The 27,945-nt window shown below is 45.0% G+C and overlaps 1 protein-coding gene across 2 annotated transcripts; it reads right to left on the bottom strand.

The window, feature by feature from the left end:
* Positions 1 to 3: 3 nt before the first annotated feature.
* Positions 4 to 27,945, bottom strand: DNTT (DNA nucleotidylexotransferase). Of its 2 annotated transcripts, none has more exons than XM_032432533.1 (11): positions 27,743 to 27,945; positions 16,968 to 17,145; positions 16,114 to 16,242; positions 14,721 to 14,891; positions 13,653 to 13,724; positions 12,305 to 12,428; positions 10,364 to 10,496; positions 9,174 to 9,282; positions 5,736 to 5,981; positions 2,300 to 2,383; positions 4 to 383 (listed from the first exon to the last, which is right to left on the bottom strand). In XM_032432533.1, the coding sequence occupies exons 1-11, from the start codon at positions 27,943 to 27,945 to the stop codon at positions 297 to 299; spliced, it is 1,536 nt and encodes a 511-aa protein (XP_032288424.1). In that variant the 3' UTR covers positions 4 to 296. The 2 variants fall into 2 exon arrangements, with proteins under 2 accessions (XP_032288424.1, XP_032288425.1); XM_032432534.1 differs by having other exon boundaries at positions 2,300 to 2,380.

The following is a 27,945-nucleotide window of genomic DNA, read 5'->3' as shown; positions in this document are numbered from 1 at the left end:
ACACTGTGGGAAAAGTGGGCTTTGATGAGCTTCCCCGAAATAGGCCACCAATTTCAACATCATTTCTATGGAAAAATGCATTGTGAATTCTAAGCAACGGTCATATAAATGGCCTACTAGAGCATAACCAATTACCAGATGCGGCCTTATCAAGTTTCCAAAACTATTCCTAAAGGCAATCTGCATTTCAATAAGGCTTAAAGAATCTCATATTTTCCTAAGGCATCTTTACTACAATATGAAGCATAATTTATTTAACCTGAAAAAAAAAGCTGAAAAAAAGTTGACAACTTTTTCTAGGCATTTCTTTCCCATGGTTCAATGTAATCCAATCCCAGATGTGCAAAAATTTCTTCTTCACTTTCTGCTTTGAGGAATATTTTCTGAAAGTATAAAAAGAAATATGTGCATTCAGATATTTTTAAACATCTCGATGCTGACATAGTGGAAGTTTTACTTATAAATTGTCTTGGCAGAATGAATTATTACAAAAACATAATTCCCTGCTTCTGAGTATAAAAAGTCATCTTAACTGCTTTTTTTATCTTAACTGACTTCTGTAATTTTTACATTTTCCCACCCAAAAATATGGTATTTCACAGATTAAGGTAAAATTATGACAACCTTACATATTTAGCTAAGGGCATTTGGTATTTTTCCTATGGGTCTGTAGTTCTTAACCACAGTTGTGCATTAGAACCACCTGAAGGGACTTCTAAAAAAACATTGAGCTACACCCCAATCCAGTGAAATGAGAATCTCAGGAGAGGTCCTATCACCAATCTATTTAAAGGCTCTGGGTAATTCTCATGTGCAGCCAGAATGATGCACTGCTGCTCCAGGTAACAAGGAGAGGCAATTATAGGTTACGTGTATATGTTGGGTTCTCCTTCTAGCCTTCCTCACCTGCCCCACCCCAACCCCCACCAGGCTCCCACCACATGATCTCTTTTAAATCAAGCACCACTTCTCCGTCATCCCTTCTTGCCTTTAGCACAGTGTGGGGCATATAAGATGTACTCCATTATGTTAAACTATTCAGAAGGTGTTCATTTGTAAGCATTCCTAAATTGTGTTATGTGAGTCTGCCTCCACTCACATGCTTGACATCTGAGGTTTCCCTGCCAATCTACAGTCCTCTCATCTGACAGCAGCACCTTGATTTTTCTTTGGAAAACCACCCTTCCTTCCTCTCCGTCCATGAGGATCAGGTGTGGGGTTAATTCCATCTCCAAGGAGGGCCACATGATCCAAGTCTGACCAATCAGAGCCACAGTAAAGGGTTCAGGGATGGGCACACGGCCCAGGCCTGGCCAATGAATATCAGCTAGGACTCTTGATATTTCCTATTAGGAAAGAGGTTCTTCTCTGTCAAGCTGGAAGGATGGGAATCATGGGAAAACCATGCCTGAGAATGAAACCAACACGGAGGGAAACCTGCATTAGCAGCTGGATGCAGCCACACCTGAAGTCAGTATTACCCCCAGATGCTGCAGTATATAAGCCAAGCACCCCTTTTTTGCTATGCCATCTTGGATTGGGTTTCTGACTTGTAACTGAGATAGCTCTAACTAAATACAGCTCATTTAGACTGTAAGCTCCTAGAGCGTAAAGATCATTGCTTCTAGTTATTTTGTGTCTTATTCCCCTCAGAGCTTAGTTTAGTGTCCTTGACCACTGTAAGAACAGTAGACCTTAGCATGTAGATTTAACAGATGAATATTTAACTCTTCATAATTCATACAGTAATTTATCATTTTGATGAGGCATGAATTTGGATCATGACCAGTGTAAGGCTAACCAAGTGAGTTACATAGCTGGTGGGTAAGCTTAGCTGACTGCTCATCTACATCTCAGGACAGCTCTGTTGCTCTCTCTCTTGCAGTAACACTCTCATTAATGACCTATGTGGTCACTTAAAACGCTACTGCTCATTGCATTTAAGGGGTACTTGAGTGGTATTTATGACTTGGGGGAATCCTTGGTTTCCTTTGGAATTATTCACTAAAAATACCAAAGATATACCAGACTCAATGAATGTTCACTGCTGGACTGGTTCTGAGAGCCCAACAAGCTCATCATCTTTGAGCCCAAAGCCCTTGAGGTACATTCTGGGCCAGGTGGCGACCATGCTCCCATCAGGATCCTTCTAGCTGCCCTCAACTCTGATCTGTGGGAACAGGACACTCAGGGCAAAGGAAACTGAACCTGGACACTAAAATCAGTTCAGGAAAAGTGCTCGGGGAGCCAACCATTGGGATGAGGATTAAAGAATCCCATCTTGGGTAGACAACGCTACCTTGGTCTTGTCATATAATGCATGGTTATCCAGCACCATCTTCCGCTCATGCGTGGCATAGCGCCGGAGGTCTCTCTCAAACTGCTGGACGAGATATAATTAAAATAAATTACTATCAAGCCTAGAATGTCTTCAATATTATGTGTTTAGATATATCTAAATCTCTACAATGAAATCTCTCTAAATATTCTCAAAGCAATTTTCTCCCCAAGGGCAAAGCTCCGTGATGACAGAGCTCTGTGCTTGCACCTGCACACTAGAATGTAAGCTCCCTGAAAATAGGAGCCTGACTTGTTCATGACCATATTCTCTTCTCTGATAGTGCCTGGCACATAGAAGATGTACAGCAAATGTTTGTTGAATGAATAAACAAATGTTGTGAGGATCGTGTCCAGGATAATACCTGACCCCAAGTAAATGCTGGATAAATATAGTAGGTGTTTTTTGTTTTGTTTTGTTTTTTGGAATATCACTATTGTAAGAGAAGATGAGGAGTCAGGAGACCCAAATTCCAGCCTGGATTTTGTCCCTATTTGGCTGTGCTTCTTTTGGCAGGTCACCCAGCTTCTCTGAATCTTGACTGGTCGAACAGGAGGATGAAGGAAGTACGTAAGTAAGGTCCCCTCTGGCTCTAACAGTCTCTCAGATGAGACTGTGTAAAACTGATGGTTTGAGCCACCTGTCCCAGACTAGCATGTCCTATGGTCAAGGGTGGGCTCTGAGGCTGCAGGGAGTGAAAGCTGAAGCCTAAGATAGAGGACAGTTGCCGTTCAGGTTGATTTTCCTGAGAGAAGCACAGATCTAGAAGCGTTAATCCTCCCATGTGAGAGTAGGAGGAAAGCATGGGATAATGGCGCCCTCTAGTGGAAGGAGCCGTCTCCTACTTCAGGAAAGCTGGTTGAGGCTGGGACCTTCCCCACCACCACCCCGTGTGTAAGAAAACAGACTTTCCAAACAAAAGTCCTTTATAATGTACCAGAGGGGGAGGCAGGGTTGTGGACAAATCAGGGTGAAGCAGATTCTGGGTGCAGAGGCTGCTCGTCTGTGAAAATATGAGGGTGCTCAGCGCTGCGCTTCCTCCCAGCCCTGGGACACTCTCTTCATGCCCCTCTCCACCACCCCCCCGCAGCCCCCCGGATTTAGAGCAATGCTGCTCGCACTGTGTTGGGAAAGGCTGGGGAGGATGGGGATAATGGGGTTAGCGAGAGACTGTTATGTGTGGTGACAGATACATTCCTGGACACCTCTGCTAAAAACCTCAGAACATTTCCCCAGAGACTGCAAGAAATGATAATGATGTCTTTCTTGGGGGAATAATAATATTTACTAAACACATATTTACTGAGCATCTGCTATGTGCAGGTATGTTCTATGTGCTTGGAGCATAACATGTCTACCCTGGTGGAGCTTGGATTTGAGCAGGGGACACAGAAAAGACACAATCATGGAATAAATAAAGTATAGGATATGTTGAAAGGTAAGTGCTGTGTGCACAGGGCAGGCCTCACTGAGAAGGTAGGGATTTGAGCAAGGAATTGAAGTAGGTGAAGGAGTTAGCCAAGTAGACTCTGGGGGGAGAGCACTCCAGCAGACGAACAGCTAGAACACAGCCTTAGCGTGAAGCGAGCCAGGCCCGTTTAGGGAGAGCAGTAGGCGAGGAATTCAGAGGCGTAAGGGGGTGAGAGGATCATGCAGGGTCTCATGAACCACCGTAGGACTTTCCACGTTTACTCGGAGTTAAATGGGGAGTCTCTGCAAGGTTTTGAGCAGGGGAGGGACCTGATCTGATTTATAACAGGATCACTCAGCTGTACTGGGTGAGGGCAGAAGCAGAAAGACCAGTCAGGTAGGCCACGGCTATGAGCCAGGCAATGATACCCTTCTCAGTATTTGTGGAGAGCTCACTTTACGCCAGGCACTGGGCTGATTTCTTGCTTTATATTAATTTTCTGATCTGCTCTATTGCCGTTAATATTTAACAACTTCTACAAGAGTCTAAAAGACTCTTTAAGTACCTTGAAGGGAACAGTTTTAAGTACACAGTTGGACTCAGAATTGTGCTGAGACAAGGGTATTGTCTCATTTAATGCTCATTACAATCCTGTGAGGGTGGGGCTGTTATTAGCCCATTTTTCAGATGAAGAAGGGATGCCCAGAGAGCTTAAGTCATTTACCCGAGGCCACACAACCAATGATAGAGCTAAGGACCTAGGCTCCTGAAACCCAAAGCTCAGGCACTTTACCTGATACACTTCTGCCTTCTGCTTTAAAACCTCTTTAGTTTCTCATAATGACCCTGTGAAACAGGCAGGGCAAGGACAAAGTCTTATGTTTCAGATGAAGAAAGCTGAACATTGAGTAGAGGTGATGGTATCGGGCTGGCTGTAACATTGGTCACAACAGACTTCAGAGATTGGTCCAGGGCTGCTGCATACAGTTGTGCAAGTTGTGCACTGCCAAACTCTCGAGGGCACCATTCACATTTGTAGGCCCCAAATTGAGGTGAGATTAATAGATGAATTGTGTTGAGAATAATTCCCAGGCCCTGAAATCTTTGGGTAAAAAGGTGAAATTGAATTTCTCACCTACAGAATTTTAGACTAGAACTAATTCTGGTCACCCACCAACAAGTATCGACCTGGAGACAAAATATACCATATTCAGTGGCTGCATAAGTAGGGCATAAAGATAATAACACAAGTGGCTACCATATGCTGAGCACGTGCCACATTTAAACCCACACAGCCTCTCATTGAACCCAAATGGTGACATTAGAAGGTGGGCACCACTGTTACCCACAACAGAGATGGCACAATTGGGGCTCAAAGAGGTTAAATCATTTAAAGTGGCCCAGCGGAAAGCTTAGTGTTCTATCAGCACCTGCAGAACCAATAGCAATAATTTCCAAGAACTCTGAGAGAAGAGACTAGAATGTGCTGGAAACACACCTGTCTTCAAAGAAAATGGACAAGAGGAACCATTTCTGCCAGTGATTCCTAACTGGCCCGACCTTGTATAACCTTGGACTTCTTTTTGGAACTCTCCCCTTTCTCAACAGACTCTACGTTCCCAAAGATTCAGGTCTGTCAAACAAGCTGCATTTATGATATATTGTTCCATCAATTTTTCCAGCTTTCAGGAACAAAAAATGTCAGCCAATATCTAGATTGCTGGGGGCCATCCCCAGAGTTTCTGATTCAGGATGTTGGGTGGGGGGGTGAGGTGGAGGTATGGGGGGACTTACGTGTCTAACCTGCTCCCAGGTGAGCTGCTGCCAACCCGGGGCCCCACTGTCTCACCTGACCACGTGCAGGTAGAATGCCCAATCTGGAAGTTTCTGGGCATTCCTCCCTGTCACCCTGCCTCGGCAGCTGCCGTCTCTCTCCTGGCCCCCGGTAGACCCAGCCCACATCTTTTGGCTCCATGTAGCACCTACCCGTGAGCCGGTCCAGCCCAGCAGGGCAAAGGCGCGGCGCTCATAGGGGCACATGACCAGGTCCACGCGGATGGCTTTCCAGGTCTTTCCTTCCTCCTCGCTGTACCTGCCACTGTCCACTCTCTGATGGTGCAATTTTAAAATCAGAAAGCATTTTTGAAAATGATCTAAAGCATCCACATTCCTGCTAGGCGACTTTAACTTTTCAAATGTCGACTCCACAAAGTCACAGTATAAAAGTAATCCCTGAAAACAAACAGAAAGACATCAGGAAGAGTCCCCAGTGGGCAGGGTCTGCCGTTTTATACCGGGCTCTTAACGAATGCTGTCAACAGAAGCTTCACGGATTTGAGCAGAATATGGCCGGGTTTTGCCCCTGCTGTGTGAGTCCCCGCGGCCACCCTGGGAGAGGAAGCCAGCAAGTGGGTGTATTATCCTCTCTCGGCCACAGAAGAATTTAATGATTAGAGAGGCCAAAGCTGCCAGAGAATCCCTCTCCTTACTTCTGGATTACAAGTCGGTGCTCAGAAACTTGCCTTACCCCTTTGAGGACAAAGACAGTCACTGTCTGCCTTGGAGAGTGGGATAGCGTTAGTGATGGTTACCTCCCCTACTGTAGCCGAGTCAGAAAGATAAGAAGTGATTCTAAGATGTGCCCAGCGATCGCCCAATTTGTCTGCTCTATGAACTCCTCACAGCACAGGGCAGACGTGGGGCAGAGAGAGGCAGTAAGCAATGCTGAATCCGAGTGTCAACTAAAGAAGCAAATAACCTCAAAAGAATTCAGTCATAGCTATTAGGGTATGCGATTTGTTGTCATGCATTCCCTAGGTCAGATGTTCTCGAGTTTTATCATCATAAGCATCTGGAAAGTTTGTCATGCAGAGTTTGTAGGGCTCTGTCCCCACAGTGATTCAGCAGAGGGAGGGAGAGTGAGACTCTGCATCTCTAACAAATTCTCAGGTGATGCTGATGCTGCTGGTCCAGGGACCACACTTTGAGCACCACTGGTTTATTTTGTTCTAAGGAATGCTTCGGTTTCTTCTGCAGCCCTCCAAGAGACATTGTTTCAATTCAGCCAAACTTTGAGGGGATCCTTTTCCTGACCTCAAAAGAGGGAACTCCAGCCCTTCAGTGGCTCCCCCAGGAAAGCTATTAGGGAGAACAGAGCATTTGAAGGGGGCCGGGAGGGAAGCCCTGAAGTCCGGGAGACCCTCCGGGGGAGGAGGCAAATGCTGCCGTGGGAGCCGTCTAATCACCAGCTCAGGAAAACACAGTTCTGCTTTTTAATGAAACTTACAAAAAATGAGTACAGTATGGCAGCTTTTCTTGTAAATTCGAATTATGTACAGTTGAAAAGTGAGCTATTAAAATATTAACAAGTCTTTCTTTGAAGTTAAATTTGCAATAACACCCACCACCCCTGAAAATCTGCAAAGCTGGCTTCCTAATAATTGCAACTGTTCGCACTTCCGCCACATTGGCTGGTCCTAGACGATGGGCCATCCTTGGGAGGGGTTTGCTCTGAATCTTGCAAGGTGTTTGGGAATGCGTGCCCGGAATAAAATGCTGCTGTCTGCATATTCGGGCACTTCCGTCCACGGCCACAGGGCACGGCTGTCAAACACACACACACAACCCACACAGCCCCTGATGTTGCTTCCTGCTCTCTAGCCTGCGCTGTTTGGGGGCATCTCTATGTTCTTCTGTTTCTTTCCTTGTTGTTCCCCATTTCCCCTTGGGTAACTTCTTTCCTTCTCTGAACGTTCCTTTGATGTTTCGGGCTCTGACTGCCCATCAACAGCCACAGGGTGACTACGTTTCCTACCAGCATGTTCTTTTCTTCCTCCTGGAAACTAAGGGAGTCTGGACAAGGCGGGAGAGGGAGGCCTTTCCCTGTTCCTTCCTCGAGGGATAATCGTGCAGGGGTGCTCACACTAACGGCCAGTGTTCGGCAGGCTTTTGCTCTTACCAGGCACTGTGTCAAGGGCTTTATCTAATTCTCGGTTAATCCTCGCCGTTAATGAAATGAGAGAGCCTTGCTATCCCTGTTTCATAGATGAGGAAAGATTAAGCAAAGCGTCCCAGGTCATACAGCCAGTAAACGGCAGGGTCGTGCTTTTAAGGTCCCAAATAAGACCCACAGGCTTCATGCTGGCCTCCACCCGTGCCTGCCCGTCTCTGCGTGGAAGGCAGAGCTATGAGTGCCTCAAACGGAGGACAGATGGAAGGAAAGAAGGCTCCTTGTCACCACGTCCCCACCCCACCATCCCCATCTTAGTCTGGGACAGTCTCAGGGCATGGGGAGCATGGTGCCTAAAAACTGAGACTGACTAGGTCCTCACAGGGACCCCTCACCTTGCAGTCCCCACTCGGGCCTTGGTGAGCAGGTCCATGAATTGTGCTGTCCATCCATGAGAGATGCTCACCTTTCCTGCTGGAGCAGAGCAGAGGGGCCCGTGTAGGTGGGGCTGACCCTTCCTTGTCCTGCCTTCCCCTGGTTCGGCCCATGAAGTTTACTCTCAGGGTCCCTGGCTGCCTGGGTCTACTCTCTTGAGAGGGACAGAGGGGGCTGGGGATGGCCTCACAGGTGAATTTGGTCCCTACGTTGGGTCCTCCCTTCTGGTGCTCCTGGCACTGGGGTGCTGCGTTCCTGGCTCTTATTTTCACTTTATCTGAGGTCTCTCTCTCTCTGCCATATCAGGGAGCGTGGCCCACACCCAGCAGGGGCCAGATCACTCAGGAAGGAGGAAGCTGGGCCAGAAAGACACCAGCTCAGCAGCCTGCCAGGCCTGGAGGTCCCTGGGGTGGAGCCCTCCGGTCTCTTTGGGAAGTGGGGCTGTCACCGGAGGGGGGCACGAGTCAGGGCCCTGCAGGCAGTTCTGGCTGCTGCTCATCCTTCACCTCCTCTGCTGGGCAGTAGGGAGCCTAGGGCAAGGCTCATCTCCTCAGTGGGTGGGGGCTTCTGAGCTCAGCTTGTCCTCCTGAGTTTCCTTCTTGCCATCTCAGCACAAAGCAGTGGAGAGTTCCAGGCACCCGTGCGCCTCCTGGCTGATTCTATCCCAGTCCCAGCAGTGCTGCCCCACCCCTCGGCCTGCTGGGCTCATCTCACACCTCCCGGGTCTGCACGGCGCAGGCTCTCCGTTTGTTTGAGGGCTGTAATGCTCCTGAATGTTCGACACAGAGACACACGGCCCTCGGCCCCTTTGGAAACGGGACGAGTATGTATAAGCGAGACAGATGTTCAAAACATGGACTCTAGGGCCCCAGGCGGGTAAGTCTCATTGCGTGTCATGTGGCATTGTGTAAGCTGTTGTGAATCACTGACAATCAATCAGATGGCCATTACACAATTACGAGGTAAATAGTGTGCAAAATTCAGTGGTATTAAGGGAATGCTTGAGTGTCCACATACCTACTTTTGAGTCTTCTTCTTACCTTCCTTTCCCATAAGTTTATCACTTTCTGTAAAAGTTGTTCCTCTTCTTCATCTCCTACCCCGGGGCTGGTAATTAAAAAATCCACATCATGCCCCATCTTCTTACCTCTGATCAAAAAAAAAAGCATGAAATGGAAATGAATTAGATTTTTAGCTCCCAATTTTTAAAAGTCACCTTTGTTCCTATACATTATGCTTCAGGTTTGCAACACAAAATGCTCATGATACATACATACATATATATATATATATATATATATATATATTAATATCCTTGGTTGTACAACTCTACTCCTTGCAGAATAACTTTATGACAGAAAAAAATCACACATAGTACATATGTGATTGTATATGTGGGGTAAAAAATAACAAAGGAAATGATCTCTTCTGTGCTCCCACGTGCGCACTCACCCCCACACATTCATACAGAGACGAGCATGGCGACAAGCAAACCAAGAACTATATGCACGTGATACAAGCGAGGGCTCTCGGAATTATGAGACTGACTGAGGGCATTCCCTGAGATTTGATCTCCCTCTCCCGTTTGCTCCCTCACTTCACACTTGGCTTGCCAGGATGGCCAACAGCGAGCAGGTAAGCGGGCTGCAGGGACAGCTGGAGGGGTGGAGGGCTGGGAGGGAAGGAATCTCTTTCTGGAAAGGACACCTCAACATCCAACAATGGCACACATCTCTGTGAAGAGTTCGTTCATTCTGCTCATTGACTCGGCCAGTATTTCTTGAGCACCTGTTCTGTGCCAGGCACCTGATTCTCACAGAGCACTAACGTCTACACACTTCGTCAGGGAAAGGATGCATGCAAACAAATTACTTGGCAGGTAGCACTGAGAAGCGCTGCCTGGCTGAGCCTGGAGGAGGAGGTGGTATCTGAATTGAGTCTTAAAAGAAGAGGAGGAGTCAGCCAGGTGGCAATTTGAGGAAAGCCAGTCCAAGCAGAAGGGTCTGACTGAGCGAGTCACAGAGGCACGAAACATCTCCGTGTGAGCAAAGACAAGCCATCTGGGGTTGTTGGGGTGGAAACGTGAAGTACAGGAGACAGGGCCACAGAGACAGGCTGGTACCAGATCACCAAAGGCCTTTGTGCCATGCTCAGAAGGCTGAACTTCTGAATATGGGGAGCCATGGAAGGTGTTAGAACAGGAGAGGCAAAAGCAGCTCTCATTATCTACCTCCGGAATCCTCCTGTCATGGTGACGAAGGCATCAGGCAGAAATGCCCAGACGGCCTCTTTAACCAGCACGCCAACTGCCTCTGCTTCTGCCCTGGTCACACAGCTGACGAGGTCTTCATAATAGAGGAATCCTATAGAGGGGCCAGTGAACAGGTCAATGGAGAGAGTGACACGTGAAATGACCAGCCCTCTGCGGGAGGGGATTCTGCCCCCAAATAGAGCAAACATGACCACAGGTATCACCAAACTGTTTCCCCAGAGACGAGTGTATTCTCTATGCTCTTGGTTGTGAGTTTTTCATGGTAACGATGACTCCTTGCTTTCTGACTAGTAAGAAAGAGACTTACAATTGCCTGACTAAGAAAGAGACTATATTTCACATCGCTCTGGAAGCAAGCTGTTCTTGTTTTCTTATTGAAGAACCAGCCTTCTTGACCAATAAACTGTGCCAGATAATTCTTGAAAGATAATGCGTAAAGATTTAGGATGGGAAGATGTAGAGTTGGAAAGTGGTAGATGGAAGCTCAGACACCATTGTGATGACGTGGTTATTCCCACAGACCCATGGAGGGGGCTTCCTCCAAAAACTAAAAATAGAACGACTATGTGATCCAGCAATCCTGCTTTTGGGAATACATCAAAGGGATTCACGCACGGCCATGTTCATAGCAGCATTATTCACAATAGCCAAGACATGGAAACAACCTAAATGTCTATCAGTGGATGGATAAAGAAGTTGTGGGGTGTGTGTGTGTGTGTGTGTGTGTGTATGGATATTATTCAGCCACTAAAATGAGGAAATCCTGTCATTTGCAACAACATGGATGCACCTTGAGGGCATAATGTTAAGTGAAATAAGTCAAGAGAAAGACAAATACTCTATGATCTCACTTATGTGTGAAATCTAAAACCAAAAACTCATAGAAGAGAAATTAGATTTATGGCTTTCAGAGGCGAGGGTGGGTGGAGGAGGAATTGGAGGAAGGTGATCAAAAAAGTACCAACTTCCAGTTCCAAGAGAAATAGGTACCAGGGACGTCGTGTACAACAGGATGACTATAGTCACCACTGCTGGATGTGGCTTGCTCTTTCAAATTGCAATTTTATTATATTTCTGTTGCATGTTAAAAGTAAATGTTTAAAACACGTACAATTCTTCGACCCTTTATTTGCATTTCTTCATTTAAAAAAATGTACCAGAGCCCTCCATAAATGGAAGCACCCACGCCACCACCTTCAGAGGTCCTGCCAGGCTTCAGCTGTCTCACCACAGTCTTCTCTTCTCAGGCTGCTGGGTCCTGAGCAGGTAGATCAACCCTTTGTCTAGATTTGCACACTTTCCCTTCTATTTCCTGGGGTCTTGCAGTTTCTAAAGCAAATCCACATTTGTGCCAGCAATGACTCCAGTTTGTTCTAATATTTTTTACTCCTCAATCTTCATGTCCATTTTCTGCCCTTGACTCCTCCCCCACGCCTCTCCCCCATGGGAGACAGCCAGGACCAAACGTCTAGAGCCATTTCAGTGAGAACCAGATCAACAGCACAACCCGGTGTGACACCTGGATGCAGGAATGACAGCGGCCCCCCTTGCAGAGCGTCTTTGTTCTCTGCCAGGCACAGGCTGAGGACTTCGCCTGCATGATCTGATTTACTCCCCATTAACTAGCAATGCCACCTCCCTTTTATAGACGACGTAGCTTAGACTCAAAGACTTGAACAAGCTTGCTCAAGATCATACAGCCACCGAGTGTTGGAGCCAGGATTTGGATTCAGGTCTGTCTGATTCCAAAAGCTTGTGCTTTTAACCACAGTACAAAAACAGAGAACCAAAAAGTGACCCAGCTTGCCAAGGCTGGAGTTGAAGTTCAGCTGCCTCAGCTCTACCACCACCTGGCCAGCCCCTGGCTACAGCAGGAGATGGGTAGGAGAGACAATTTACCTGCTTTCTGCATTGGTGTGAATTTCAGGGTTTTGTCCGACTTTATTTTACTCAGAGTCCTGAAACCCATCCTGAACCATTTCTCAGATGTCTTCAATCCCACTCCAAACACAGAAGTAAAGAGCTGAAACAGAGGGAAAGGCATGCCTTTAGTTTCTAAAATGATCATTATGACAATGAAGCGACACTTTTCAAGTTCAAGGGATTAGGAAAACGCGTAAGGAAATTTCTGAACTAGTTTCTCCTGAATATGACAAGCAGGAGGGTGATAGTAACTTTGGACAGAGCTTTTGGTTTTGGGAGGGTCCTCTCCTGACATAGGGTGTTACGGAACGGAACGGAAGTGAGGAGGCGGCGCCTGGCACCCGCCAAGGCTTCTGTGTACTCCGACGGCCGACTGCCTGTGCCGTCCACGTGTGACAGCAGCTTCCCCTGTCGGGCACTCCTCTTGGCCCAGGGTCCCTTACACGCGCTCATGCTCTGCGTATCTTAAGAGGGATGCTCATGTAGGTTGTGTGAATTCCTGACCATCGCCCAGCTGATAAGTGGCAGAGCCCAAACTCAAATCCAGGCTGTCCGTACTCCAAGCCTTGGCTCCTGCCCACAAGCACCTTTTGGGCATCTCTCCGGAACCAAAAGACTGGGCAGAAATCCCTGCCACCTGCAACTCCAGGGTGGGAAACATCGGGAGGTAACAAGCCCTGCTTTAAGGTAGAGCAGGATGCAGTGGGGAGCCTCCAACACAGGTTTGCTCTTTAAGAGCAGGTTTGTTTTGTCCCATGGTCCTAGTGTCCCCATGATATTTGTATCCACGAGTGACAGATGCTAGAAGATAATTTGTACCTCATCATAGCATAGCAATAAGCTCATGCACTCATATTTATTTTGGCATCTGCTTTCTAAACCACAGTTTGGACTGATTGTGCCCCCCTCCATCCATATATTGAAGCCCTAACTGCCATGGTGGTGGTATTTGGAGATGAGGCCTTAGGGAGGTGATTAGGTTTGGATGAGGTCATGACGGTGGGGCCCTCATGAGGGGATTAGTGCCTTAATAAGAAGAGGCACCATGGGACTTCCTCTGTGTGTGTGTGTGTGTCATGTGAGGGCACATTGAGAAGGTGGCCATCTGCAACCCAGGAAGAGAGCCCTAACCTGAACCCGATCATGCTGGCACCCTGGTCTCAGGCTTCCAGGCTCCAGAAGTCTAAGAAAATAAATAATTGTTGTTTAATCCACCCAGCCTGTGGCATTTTTTTATGGTATACCAAGCTGATTTGACCACTTAGAATAAATAATAGGATTACCTGGAAAACCATTTTCAATAAATACGTGTAAAATTACTTACTTTGAAGGACTGATATCGTTCATCATTTAACAAAGCTTTAACTTCAGAACTTTCTCCATCTTCAATAATTTCCTGCATGGATGGTTGAAAAATATTTTACACTAGTGATGGTGAACAACCAGAGAGTCTGGGGCTCTCAAATTCCCAGATGTAGTAGCTTGATTGTTCAGGAAATGTTCACCTGTTGCCTGCAGGCTGTTTCCCTAGCTGATCTGGACAAAACCAGACATTTCCTGTAATCTTAGAAATCCCAGCTCATTTATAGTCCTCAGGGATGAAGGCACAGAATGATCAGGTATTTGGAGATGAGGCCAGAACTCCACAGAACACCAAGCCAAAAGATTCACTGACAATAATATGCCTAAATATTTGTGATAATTTTCTTTTCGATGGCTATGCACTAGCTGAGACAAAAGGACTTCTCGTCTGAGCAGGTTAATTTTGGACCCATTGAAAAACCAATCCAAGTTCAAGCTCTTATGATGTCTAGCTCTAAATAGAGTTGAGAGTATTTTCCTTGAATACTTTACCTTGCACCTAACTTTACTGAAACTTACTCTCGGATGACCAACTCGCTTTGCTGGGGAATCCTTAAACATTATTATTACATAAATAATCCCCCATCCCTGGCTCTCTTGTTGGAACACACAGGGAGAGATGCAGAATCAGGTTCACTGCATAGTCACTCCTACCACCATTCTGGAGGGCAGTGTCTCCTGAGAGGAACTGAGGTCCTTCACAGAGCCTGTATTTGAAGTTGGACCATCCCCTGCTGTCAAGCTTTTAGGACACTTGAGTCTTTTACTGTGATTAATGATAATATGGGAGAATTCTGTTCCTACTGGTTTTGCCCCATGTAGCCCCAGCTGTGAGAAAACTGGGGTATGGATTCTATCTATCTATCTATCTATCTATCTATCTATCTATCTATCTATCCATCTATCTGTCTGTCTGTCTATCCATCCATTCTACATCTACATAGTTGACAGGAAAATCTATTAACTGCTTTTACTTCCCCCCCTCCTCTCTACATATTAAGAAGTAGGACAAATCACATTTTACCCTTACCTCTATGACACACTTCACGTTGTCCCCCAGACAGGGAATTCCTTCTATGTCCTTCATACTGATGATTGTGAAGGGCAGGGATTTAAGTACAGAAGCTGCTCTCATAAATGCCAGGGAGAAGACTTCATTTTCTCTAAACTCATAGTTTTCAGCCAGTACCTCAAAGGCATCCTAAAGAATGAGACCAGGTAAGCTAATCACGGTCTGTTCCCAGCCCCTAAGCTAGCTAGCAGTCACCTGCAAATGCCTCTTCCTCTTCTTGAGTGTTGAAATACCTCCTGAAGGGTGAGATTGGGTCTCCCATATCTTTGCACCCCTCCCTTGTTATGAGAGGAGTTGAATTGAAAAGACAGGTCACAGACGCTTTGTGAGGAAACTTTGAGTTTGCTCCCATTAGGTATTCGGGAATGATTTAACCAAAGCCTGATCTCTCATTGCATCTACTAGTCATTACTCAGTAAGACCCTGCCCTCTTTCCTTGCACACTTCTCCACCAGCCTGTGGCCAGGATTCTGCTTTGATCACCTGGCGCTTTCATCTCTTAGCTTGTATGTAAGCTCAGTAAGCTCATTCAGCTTACTGAATGAATGAATGGGTGTGGTCATAGTGACACAGACCCAAGGCAGGTTGTTTAAGGTAGGGCACATGCGCATTTCAGTAGCTGCAGCTGTGTGGCATCATGCTCCCGTGCCCAGTACTGCAGTTTCCTGGTCTTCCTCGTACATGTGGGGCTGGAAGTCTAGAAATGAGAATTTTGTATTTGATATACTAACTGCATGTTTTAACCACCTGACTACTTTCTCTAGGCTGGAGGACAAGCAGCTGTGGGCTTGTTAAGGTCATTTGAAACACAATTGCCAAACTTCAGGGCTGGCTGGGGCTTTAGACACAATCCAGCTAACTTAGAGTTGAACAGATATATTTGAGGCTCAGAGAGAGGAACTGACTTGCTCAAGCTGGTTAAGATCAGACAGGTAAGAATCCAGATCTGCTGTCTCTCAGTCGTTTGGTTACCCCCAAAGGGCTATTGATGCATTATTGTTGTTTCTTTGTAACTTGCTCTTACTATGTTTTGGACTAAGTACAGTATTCAGTTTTTCCGAATACTTGCCTTTGACAATTGTTGTGCCCAAAAGTGTCAACTCTCAATAAATAGTAATTTACCATCTCTAAAGAATATACATATTTTTCCAAATGTATTTGTCTATTTCTATGACAGAAGTAGATCCATTCTTGACAGAAGAACCAGAGATCAGGTGAGGGGGGTGGGGTGAGTGAGTGTGGGGAAAACGTTCCTAGATTTTTCAGAATATTTCATAATTGGATTTGTAGATCTGTGGAAAGAAGCTGCAAGCCCTTCATTTGCTCTGGGTGTTGTTGTAACGCCCCTTACTGTGAAGATGTGGTTACAGTTGTTTAAAGTGGTTCTTCTCTGACATGCGTATTGAGAGATCTTTTTTACAGCAAGTGGTGGAGTCTTCTGGAGCTCTGGGTTGGGGCTAGCTGAATAGTCTCTTCTCACCTAAACAAATGCATAAGCATCCATTTTTAATAACAATCGATAACAATAATAATAGATATTATGAAGAAAAAATTGGCAGCAGTTTAATGGCAATTGTCTCTGGAGAGAGGGTAAAATTATAGGAGAGTCAAAGTTTATGTTATATGCATCTCTAATATTCAAATTTGCTACAGTTAACATGTAATATTTTTGCATCAGGAAAAATAAACATGAAAAAGAACAATCAATTAAGTACCATTTTCCTTTTCCATGAACTTACATAGTCATGGTCTGAACCTTCCGGACGGTTCTAGCATTAATGGTGAAGGACTTGGAATTAAGAGTCCAACTTTCCTTATTTTTTCTTTGTGAATGATCATAGTAAGAAAAAAAAAATAGGAACCCTTGACTTTTCCGGCTACCAGAACATCAACATTCCACATTTTGAAATACTTGTGTATGGTCTTGCTCATAAAACTAGCTACCGTTTATTAGGTGCTATAGATCAGGCTCTGTGGTAAGCGCTTTGCATTATGTCACTCTAGTTCTCATAACCATCTTGTCAGGTAGGTCCTATTGCTATCCTATTTTGTAGAGGAGGAAACAGAAGCTCAGAAAAGCTGAGTGACTTGCCGAAGCTCGCACAGGGGGTAAGCAGAAAACCTGGGGTCTAACCCAGGTCTGTTGATTCTACAGCCCATGTTCCTAATTATCAAGTGAAGGGCAAAGAAAATCACAACCATAACACTTACAAGCTGGTGTTTCCCTATCATCTCCACTGGTCTTCCTGCTCCCATTGATTCTATCAGCCAGGAGATGTCGAGGAGTTCTAGCTGTGAGCTGGCTTTCATATTCTGTACCTGCAGCCACTCCAGGACCTCTGAGCCAGAGTTGTTTTCTGCCACAATGTGGGTGATGGAATCACTGCAGAATGCAAGACAGCGTTACCAGCTGAAGGGAATTTCAAATGAGAAGTGCTCCTCTCTCCTCGAGGTGTTCAGAACATGTTGTCTGATGAAGAAAAATGCATATTAGACCTGACCATAGGCACAGAGAATTTAGGCCTCCACGGAAGGGAATTCTGCTTTAATTAGTGTAACCACAGTGGTCTATGTTACATGTCAGATGCAAGAAAAATTAAGAAAACATTAACAAGATATGGTCAATGGAAAACCAAAGTCCAGAGAAGATGGAAGATGAAATTGTTCTTAAAGTAGCAAGCACTGTGCGTGTGGCATTGGGGTGCCATTTTATTTTTATTTGTAGAGGGCTTCAGGCCAGTGCCCTTCCAACTGTCTGACTCTGATCCACAGTGAGAAATACATTTTATATCATGACCTAAAATAGAAAGAGATATATGTAGATATGCTTGTAACATCCCATTAAACTGGTCTCACAACCCATTAACAGATGGTGATAAGCTTTGAGGAAATATTGCTCTTCATGTTTTTCAAGGCACAGTCTAGTGATGGAGGGTAGGTGAGAAGCTTTCCCCCAGTAACCACTGAGCACGTACCGTGTTTCAGCATTATCCAGGTACCTTACCTCCATCCTCCCACTTAATACTCCCAAAGCTCCTCAAGGAAGTGTTCTGTTATTCACACTTCAAAAATGGGGAAACTGAACGACAGAGTTTATGTGACACTCTGAAGGTCACACAGCTAGTAAATGGTATTGATCCTTTTTGATTGTCTCTTTCTGGGTCAAGTATGTTATTTCTGGTTTTCAATAAGTCTTCATGGTCAGCATCATATCATTGGAACCGATGTTTTTTAAGGCTCTTTCAGTTCAAATAATCTATGAATCTGGGAGATAGTAAGATGCATATCTAGGCATCCAAGAGAAAAATAGAATTCTTTTCTCTTTCCCACTTCTCTTCCTTGACTTCCTCTTTCTCCTTCCCCTTTTTTTTATTAATTGTTGGATTCACTGGGTATGTTTTGGTTCCCTGTTATATTCACAGCCCTAGGTTCCTTGTGGTGGCGGTGGTGGTAGGAGGTGGTGGTTGTAGTGGTAGGAAATAGGGTACCAAAGAAGAAAAGGGAAGTTTCTAGACATTAGTATCTTTTTTTTGAAGATTTTATTTATTTATTTGACACACACAGAGAGAGAGAGCACAAGTAGGCAGAGCGGCAGGCAGAGGGAGGGGGAAAAGTAGGCTCCCCGCTGAGCAGGGAACCTAATGTGGGACTCGACCCCAGGACCTTGGGATCATGACCTGAGCCGAAGGCAGACGCTTAACTGATGGAGCCACCCAGATGCCCCTGGACATTAATATCTTATGTGAAGCAGATGGTTAACGATATGTTATGACAAGACATGAGGCATGGACAAGATCTGCAAGTGGTGTGCAGAGGAGAAGAGCTGGCGTGAGCTGAGAGAGGCAGGATGGCTTTGTGGAAGGAGGGGTTTTTGTCTAGTCTTGATGGATGTGGAGGAATAAATAGGGACCTGGAAGGCAAAACTTTGGGCCCTCCTAGAAGAAAAGGTACAGAGGCCAGAGGAGAGTAGGAGAATGGGCTGGACCAGAGTGAAGAGTTTATGTTGGAAAGTAGTTGTAGATGTGACTGAGTTCATTGGGGCAACCATGTTATAGAAAGCCTTAGAAGCCTGGTTGAGGAGGTTGGATCTCATTTTCTGGGGTGGTGGAGCCAGTGAAGGATTTTGTGAGCAGAACATGCATAGCCTCACTGTGTCTTTTAAAAAGGCTAATCTGGTCCCCACAATGATTTGGAGGGGAGAGTGATGGGTGGGGAGGGTGGGGAGCTAATTAGTAGAATGAAACCATGACCACGTGCGAGATGATTCTAACGCAGTCCGACTCCTATAACACCGGGAAGGAAGGCAAAGGAGACATAGGAGGGGCCTCTGGCATTAGTTCACCTATAAAAGCTGAAGCAGAGAGCAAATATTACTTTCCCATCTCTATCACAGTAAAGTCAGAGTGCTTTTGGTAGAAATAGGGATTTAAGAAGTCGTCTCTTTGGGGTGGGGAGTGAAAATGAAATTTGTTTCAGGCATGCTGCGTTTGAAGGGCAGCAAGAGGTCCAAAGTGAGAATGTCCGGTTGACAGTTGGGGTGTGAGGCTGGTGCTGGGAGAGAGCTGGGGCTGGAGGCCAGAGCTGAGCCATCTGGATGGCAGGGTGCGCAGCGGGCCAAAGCAGAAGTACTTCGTGGTGAAACCACATCTGACAAGAGTTGGGGGAAGACAGCTCACTGCATCCCTATTCTAGGTCCTCATCATTCCAAGAGTGATTTGTAATAAGCTTCTTGAAAGGTTCTTTATGTGAAGACTTTAAGAAGACAATGGAAGGATTAATAGAGCTACATAGGAAGTGTTATTCCATCCAGACTTCTGCCCTTTGGAGGGAAACTTTATTATTATATTATTTTTAATTATAATAGAATATTTTGCTATTATAATTAGTATTAAGGTTCTGTCTTAACTTCAGGGGAGACGGATGTGCTGAGGGGGAGCTCTGGGGCTCAACTTCCAAATTCAAGCCCCTCGCCATCCACTCTCCTGCCATCCCCACCCCCACTAGGGCTTCCCCTGGGACAGCGTGGCAATGTCTGAGCTCACACTATTGGATGAGAACCACATGCATTTTTCACAGCATTCATAGAAGCACATTTGCAAATAAACAGGCCACACAGCCTATGGAAGAAGACTCTGATTTGAACTTCCAACCCCTGCTCATTAAGCAATTAGCAAACAAAACCAAACGACAACGACAACAACAATAATAGAGCACACACACAAAATCAAACAGGACCTCTTCAGCCGTCCACACGGTGCTACCCAGAGCTGGGTACTGCTTGTCCGTGGTTCCCACAAGGTAAGCACAGAAGTTAAAAGTCAGCATTCAGAAACTTTCCTTGTAATTTGACACCATCACAATAGCTCCCTGTATGTTGTTTTTTGATAAAAGTGTTGCTCTGTAATGAAGTTTTTGGAAAACGGGTCCTTCACCACAAATAACTTAAACATCGTCTAGAGAATGATCTCTACATTCCCGGTCTTCTTGCGTTGCCTGAGTTGGGCTGATGGGCTCCGGTGGCAGCTGCATCTGGACTACAACGTGCCTCCTGCGCCGGGCTCGTCACACACCCTTTGCAGACCATTCTCGGTCTCTGTGCATTTGCTCACTTTCAGTTCTGAGCCCTTAGCAACAGCGCTACTAAGGAGAGCTCTGCCTCCGTGTGTTCTGCTGACAATTTCTTAGCGCCGTGTTGTGGCAACTCTTTGTCTATTTGCTGCTAGAGGAATTTTCTCTCTGCTCTGAGCACGCCAATATTAGAAATATTAGTAATATGGGAAAGCACTATGTGCCAGACCGTATGGTAGGCACATTTCTCGCATTCCCTCTTCTAATTGTCAATGAGAAAAGAGACCTTGGAGACATTAAAAATTCACCCAGCTGATAATTGGTGGAGCAGGGATTCAATCCCCGATCTATGTTAGTCCAAAGCCTCTGTGTGGGGCTAAACTGAGCTACCCCTCTGTGACCTTGTGCCTCTTCCACGGCGGAAGGAAGAACATCTGGAAGGGTATCTTCATAATAAAAAACGCTGATTCCCTCCAAAGGGCAGAAACAGAGAACCAGTAGCACTTCCCATTGACCACACTGTCCCTGCTGCTGCCACATGGAATTTGTGTCTGGAATTTATGTCCAATAGCATGTGGACCTCAGTAAGACTGCAAGACACGGACAGCTGTCCCAGGAAATCTGAAAGAGCAGTTGCCATGGCTACACACCAAGATGGAGAAGTCACAGGGAGGCTGTCAGGCTCTCTGAGCTCTGAATTTTACCTAAAGCCTCGCAGAGAGGCAAATGTGCTGAGGGGAGCCCTGGGGCTCATCTTCCAAGTTCAGGCCCCTCACCATCCACTCTTACCACCCCTGCCCCACCACCACTCTCTCTTCATGGGGGATGTCTCTGGACAAAGCCCTGCCTCTAACAGAGTAGCCAGAATCCCTGGGGACGTCGGGAGAATACTCCAGAATACTGCAGACTGTTAGAAAAATAAACACACACACACACACACACACGTATATTCTTACTCAGTCCTCACAGGTCTTACGTGGTGGGCAATATCATTTCAGATGAGAAAACCAAGGCTTGAGGAGGCTCCGTGAAGCCAGGATTCAAACCCAGCTGTGCATGACTCAAGCAATCTCTTAACGTTCTGCTAGACTGTGGTTAGACCCCTGAGTGAGGTGGTGTTTGTTATAAGGTTTTTTTTTCTGTATTTTCCCATTTTCTGTCATGAACCATCTATCATCACTTTCTACTTAGGGAGAAAAATACATATGAATGTCATTTTTAAGGGCAAAACCTGGGTCTGGGGCTGAGGTGGTACCTGCCTTGGCCCTGGAGTCCTCAGCTTTTTTCTTACACTAAGAGAGGACAGAAGCCCCAGGCAGTAGCCCCAAACTTCTCCCAGAGACCCCAAGGTGCTGTGGAGATGGCTGTTCCTGAAATGTCAGTGGATTTCTTTAGTTTCTTTTTTTTTTTTAAGATTTTATTTATTTATTTGAGAGAGAGTGAGAGTGAGAGAGAGAGAGAGCACAAGATGCGGGAGGGTCAGAGAGAGAAGCAGAGAGCCCGACGCGGAGCTCAATCCCTGGACTCAGATCCCGGGACTCTGAGATCATGACCTGAGCCGAAGGCAGACGCTTTACCGACTGAGCACCCAGGAGCCCCAAGTGCACCTGGTTTCTTAGCCAGAGCCAATTACTGGTGTCTTGGACTAGGTTTGGGAGGGCTTGAACCAATTAGAACAATTCTGAACTAGGATCCGTCCCTCAGCTTCTCACAGGGAAAAAGATTCCGGGTCTTCTTCAACTAGTGCTCAACTGAAATGTGCTCGGCTTGGTCCTTGGCGTCCCTGAGGGCAGGGACAATATTATCATCTGCCTAGTTATCGTCTAGGTGATAATTATGCCTGGTGCCCAGCACATGGCCAGATTCATAGCAACAGTGAATAGATAGACCATTGGTGGAATGAATAAATGAATTAATCAATAGCTCTAAAGGAACCAAACTCTAGTGTCTACCAGAGACACCCAAGAAGCTGGGTTAAAATTCAGATGCTTGGGCCCTATCAAGAGAGATTCAGATTCAGTAAGTCTTACATAGAGCCCAGGAATATGCTCCCTTGGTAATTCTCATGTAGTCAGTTCTAGTTATTCATTGGTGCATAACCAACTCTCCCAAAATGCAGTGGCTTAAAAAGAGCAACAATTTTATTATATCTCACAATTCTGTGGGTCCAGAATTCTGGCACCTGTCAGGTACGGTGCCAATGGGGGTACGACGCGCCATATGGCTCAGCGTGTCTGGCACGTTGGTGAGGATGCAGGGAGGCATCTATCAACGTAAGCACCTTCACGTGGCATCTCTCGGAGGGACTCAAACTCCTTATGTGAGGCTGTGAGATCCAGAGAGCAGCAGAAGCCTCAGGGCCCTTTATGACCCAGCATCAAGAGTCACCTAGTGTCATTCTATCGGTTGAAGCAGTCACAAGCCCTCCCAGATGCAAGCGAACAGAGAATAGTCCTTGCCTCTCCTTGGGAGTGACCATATTTCCAAACCACCCCACAGCCCAAGAACTATACTTTGAGAGATGCTGCTGTAGAGAAAAATCTCTCCTGAACTGCCCGCACGCTGGACTTTGGGCTCAATGACCTCCATGTTTCCAACATGGTACTCATTTCTGTGTGGGTACGTGAAATCATTTTAGCAGGTACATAGCTGAACACTAAAAAGGCATATGTATTTATTTATATCTACATGTTAAAAGTATGCATATCAGACCCATGGTTTTTATGGATTTCACAGTTTTTATATTATTCCTTAGGACAAGACTAAATTATTTTTAACAATTCATCTGAGAGACAATTGAAGGAAGCACAGTAAGTCTATAATAATGCATGTGGTAAAAGATATTATAAGAATCATGAATGTGCCATTCACATGTCCAGAAAGCCCTGAGTTATAGAATTAACTCACACATTTTCGTTCTGCTTTTTTTTTTTTTCTGATGCCTGTATCTTCACTGTTTCTGTCTTTCTTTTCCTAGTTGGTCCTGCCTCACAGTACAATTAGGAAAATTCTTCATAAAGAAAGAGGCAGCACCCTTCTTTGCCTGGAGACAGACTGACCCCCAATCTGACTTCCCCAGCCTTCCCGGATGGTCACCTGTTTTTATCTTTGTCTTTAAAATGGGTTTCTTTCCTCAGAGAGGTCATCCCCAATTCTTCCCATCTGATGTAGGACTTATCTTGTAAATAATGACTTTAAATAGTAATTTACAGTTAAACTGAGCTGTTTACTGTTTAAAAACCCTCCTACCAATTTCCCTTAGCAACTGATCTGTTCAGGATCCCCGACATAGAAAAATCAAAGCAGTTTTATTTGTTTTTTTTTTTAAGATTTTATTTATTTATTTGAGAGAGAGAGAATGAGAGACAGATAGCAAGAGAGGGAAGAGGGTCAGAGGGAGAAGCAGACCCCCCGCTGAGCGGGGAGCCCGATGTGGGACTCGATCCCGGGACTCCAGGATCATGACCTGAGCCGAAGGCAGTCGCTTAACCAACTGAGCTACCCAGGCGCCCAGTTTTATTTGGTTTTATCTCACATGTTAACTACCACTAGTAGGTAGGTTACTATTTCTAGCTCTGACATACCTAAGAAAGAGAGAGTCTTGCCTTGATGTTTTTTTTTTTTTGTCCCACCTTAAATGAGATTATGAACATTAACTTAAAGTCCACAGATTTTGGAATGTGAAGTAATTTGGACCAGAGAAAGACTAGAGTTTACAATGTATGTTCTTGAATTTATAAATCTTTACTATTTTGCTGATTACAAAAGTAATACTGGTGCATTATAGAAAAAAATTTAATTACAAAAATTAATCTTGGTAATCACAAGTTCCTTTGGCTGGTTTTATATTCACTAGATAAATCATTCTTTGAGCAAATACTTCCTGAAGCTACTATGTATAAGAAAAATGTCAAAGGTCTAAGGGTGAGGTCGACAAGATGGCCCCCATGATGCACTTGCCCTTGTGGAGCTGGGGAGAAGTAATTGGGTGAGCTTAGAAGTAAAGCCAAGTGGCAGAGCTGGGGCCAGCCCTATGCCATGGATTACATCCATGTACTGGGGAGGAAATTCCGTCCTCTAAGAGGGTGTCCAGGGGTCTTAGGTCTTAGACACAGAGAGGTGTAGGGAGAAGGGATTCAAGGTTGGGGTACATCTTGCTTTCATCAGGCAATATGTTCTAAAGGTACCCTTGTGGACGAATAAGGAGGTCTGAGCAGGACAAAAGTATCATTCGATGGGTTTCTTCTGCTCCAACAATGGAACTGAGAGAGTATTAAGCTGCTGGGCGGAGACACCCTGGGCGTGACCCTTTCCAGCCACAGCTCTTTCTTCTTCGACATCAGCAGTTTAGGTCAAGACATAGTGGGTTTCACTACTGTGTTCATAGAGGAGGGTCGATGACAGAGTTTTAAAATAGCTCAAAGTACTGAAACTAGGGATGAAATAAGAACATGACAAACATTAGATTCTCATCCTTCTCTGGCTTGACCTAGATAATTTGAGGATTATGAAGTTGCTTTAAAATTTAGAATGTTGGCCGTGGAATAAAATTCAGTATCCTTTTCATGAATGTGCAAAATGCTCAAATGACTTGACATCTCCCCTGATTTCTATTTTAAGACACAGCTTCCTATGGGACATTGACTAGCATGTCTTCTGAAATATAACATTAATATAACATATAATATAAGTGAAACTGATTCCAAATAGAAGGATACAGTGCACATATGCTGGGGAATGAAATAGCTCCAGATAGTTCAATGGATTCAGGCACACCATTTCTAAGCTATGGATTCAGGTCCAGGTAAAGTAGGAGTCAGATTTTTCCTCAAATATAATTCTCCTGGAAGCCAAAGAATGTACTAGAAACTATGGAGATTGCTGCCTATTTTCAGAGAATATATATATTTTTAGCTCCTCTTTCTTTGAATCTTATATACTAGAAAAGGAAGGGATAGTCTTCGCTATTGAGAAGTATCCTTTCTTTTAGATATCAACTTTCTTCATTTTTATTTAAAATATATACTTATTGTAAAAACATTGGAAAACACAGAGAATAAAAGCAACCATAATCCCTTCCTAATAACCCCTTCCTCACAATAATAACCACTTACAACATTTTGATGGGTTTCCTTCCTGTCTTTGTTCTGTTTGTTTTTATCATTTGACCTAGTTCATATTGTGGAGACAGAATCCTCTCATTAGGGTTTTGCTATAAAAGTCAATGGACCCAGCTTATTAACAAGAAGACCATCGCACTTTACATCTGTATGCCTGTTTCTGATTTACCAGAGCACACTGACGCCCATCATCACATTTGGTGATTACCTCAGAACAAACTATTTTTCAGGAAGCTAAGGTCAGAGAGCGGGGAGGGGGTCTGGCCCCACACTACATGGCCGGGAAGGATCAGAGCCAGAATTGGAGGTCTCTAGACTTCTCATCTAGAGATTTTCCCCTACCACAATTTCTACTGCCCTTTCCAATTAAGGGCTATGTATCTATGCACAGAAATTCCGTTTGAGAGCTGGGACTTCTACTTCCTGTGGTTTCTTTTTGAGCCATCACACACATTTGTGTTTCATGTGTCCTCTGGGCTGTCAGCCTGGGAGCTTTGCCACCATCATACGCGGGGCAGCGACTTGCTCACTGTGCACGAGCAGCTGGGCTTGGTCCTTGGCAGCAGGCATCGGACGCACGGAACCGCCTCTCTGGCTCTGTGGCCCAAAGAAGAAGCTTGCCTCCCGTGTCTCTCCAAGGACCCGCCTCAGCCACCGTGTCTGTATTTGTGGCTGCTCCTGTAACGAGTCAGCCCTTGCTGGAAGTGCGGACGTGTCAACCGAGAGCTTTCAACGTAAGTGGCACCTTGACCACCTGGCTGTCGCCTTCCTGCCTGGCCCTTGTCAAATTTCTTTACCACAAAAAGCAGTTCCATATTTGCTGAGGCTTTTCGTTTCTTCTTTTTTAATTTCCTTTTTTTTTTTTTTTTAATTTCTGGGTTTGGGCCTCTTTATCTACGTCATCTTTTCTTCCCCTAATTCCAACATTTTATGTAAGTCAGTAAGATTAAGGTAGACTTAACAGTTAGATGAAATCTATGATTCCATGGAAGGGATGTTGAGATTTGGGGCTTAACATCTCAAACGAGAGAGGGGTTAAAACGAAAACAAGAGGCAGAGAGGGGGAAAGGAGAGCTCACCAAGAAAAATCAGATGAGGGGAGAGACCACGGGAGACTCGGGAATTTCTGAACAGGGCATTTTAGTAAAAAAATAAATAAATAAAATGTTTCTGTGACCTTGACTCTTCATATGAATTATGAATATTTTGAAAATCATCATATCTTATTATTGACTTTTGACACGTGTTTCTCTAGCAATTTGAAGCTGGCATTTCTTCAGCAAGAAATGCCTGTCAATTTTACTTTGAAATATCAAAGACTGTTTTTAAAATAAAAAAATTAATTTTCACAGAAAATTCTTACAGTTTTTCCTGACAAAGTGATGGTCAGTCTATGCTTTGGACAATCAAAACCAGCCAGTTGCATTGATCATCCTTTATCCGTTGCAAGCCCCCTGGCTGTTCTGTGAAAAGCTAATGTAGTACTTAGAGAAACAACAAGGCTAATTGCTGGGGGGAGTGGGGTTGTGAGTGACCTAGTCTAGGTGGCCCAAGAGTGGCTTCAGTTGCCTTTTTGTCTGGGCTTTGACCTCATCACTCTCAGCACCATGTCTACCGGCCCTGGACAGAGCTGTCCCTGAATCTTTAACCAGCACTCCTCGCTCTGCGAACCCCACTGGGACAGTTCGTCGGACAAGCATGATCAAGGCCACATTTGGGTGCCTGTGGAGAGCCAGCCACCATCTCTCATCCTAGCCCATCATGGACACTGGTCACCTCAGCACAGCCAGGGTTTTAGTTTAATTGCCAAGAAACCAAACCATTCTTTCTGCCTCAGAGCAGCTGAAAATTTTTGATTGACCTCAGTGGGATTTTGTTCAATTTAGTCAGGAAAAATTGAGTGGTTTCAGCATTACATTTTCCAATTAAGTTTCTATTATCATCCCTGGATAGCTCATCTCATAATGGTGAAAGGTAAAAAAAAAAAACAAACAAAAACAAAAAACCCAAAAACAAAACAAACAAGAAAAACAACCAACAAACCAACCAAACAAAACCCCCCCAAAACCTTATATTTTGGTGCCAACTAGTTTTAGTATAATTATATCAGTCCCTGCTCATCTTATTTCCCTTAATTAGTTGGCTCAAATGTGTTCTTTGATTTCAAACCCATTTTCCCAGTGGGAGCATCACCTCTTCTGCATGTGGAAGAAAACATAGATTCCTTGGGTTCCAAAAAAGCTGTTCACAAAAACCCTGCTTATTCACAAAGTGAAATCAGTGATGTCCTACCTGAGCTCATTTTCGACCCTGAATCCTTTCCTTCGTGCCAGCTCCATGAGGAAGGCTCTGCGGGTGGTTCCCATTTTCTTCTCCAAAATATAGAGGACCAAATCCTGAAATTTGATGTCATGAGGAGGAGAGACCATCGAAGCACCCATTTGCCTGGGCCTCTTCTTCCGAGGGCCCAAGTGGACAATTTGCAAAGGATCCAT

The sequence above is a fragment of the Phoca vitulina genome, unplaced genomic scaffold (genome assembly GCF_004348235.1).
Source record: "Phoca vitulina isolate PV1807 unplaced genomic scaffold, GSC_HSeal_1.0 scaffold48, whole genome shotgun sequence".
NCBI lineage: Eukaryota > Metazoa > Chordata > Mammalia > Carnivora > Phocidae > Phoca > Phoca vitulina.
Note: the sequence above shows the minus strand (reverse complement) of the source record. Positions and strands in the feature narration are given on the sequence as shown.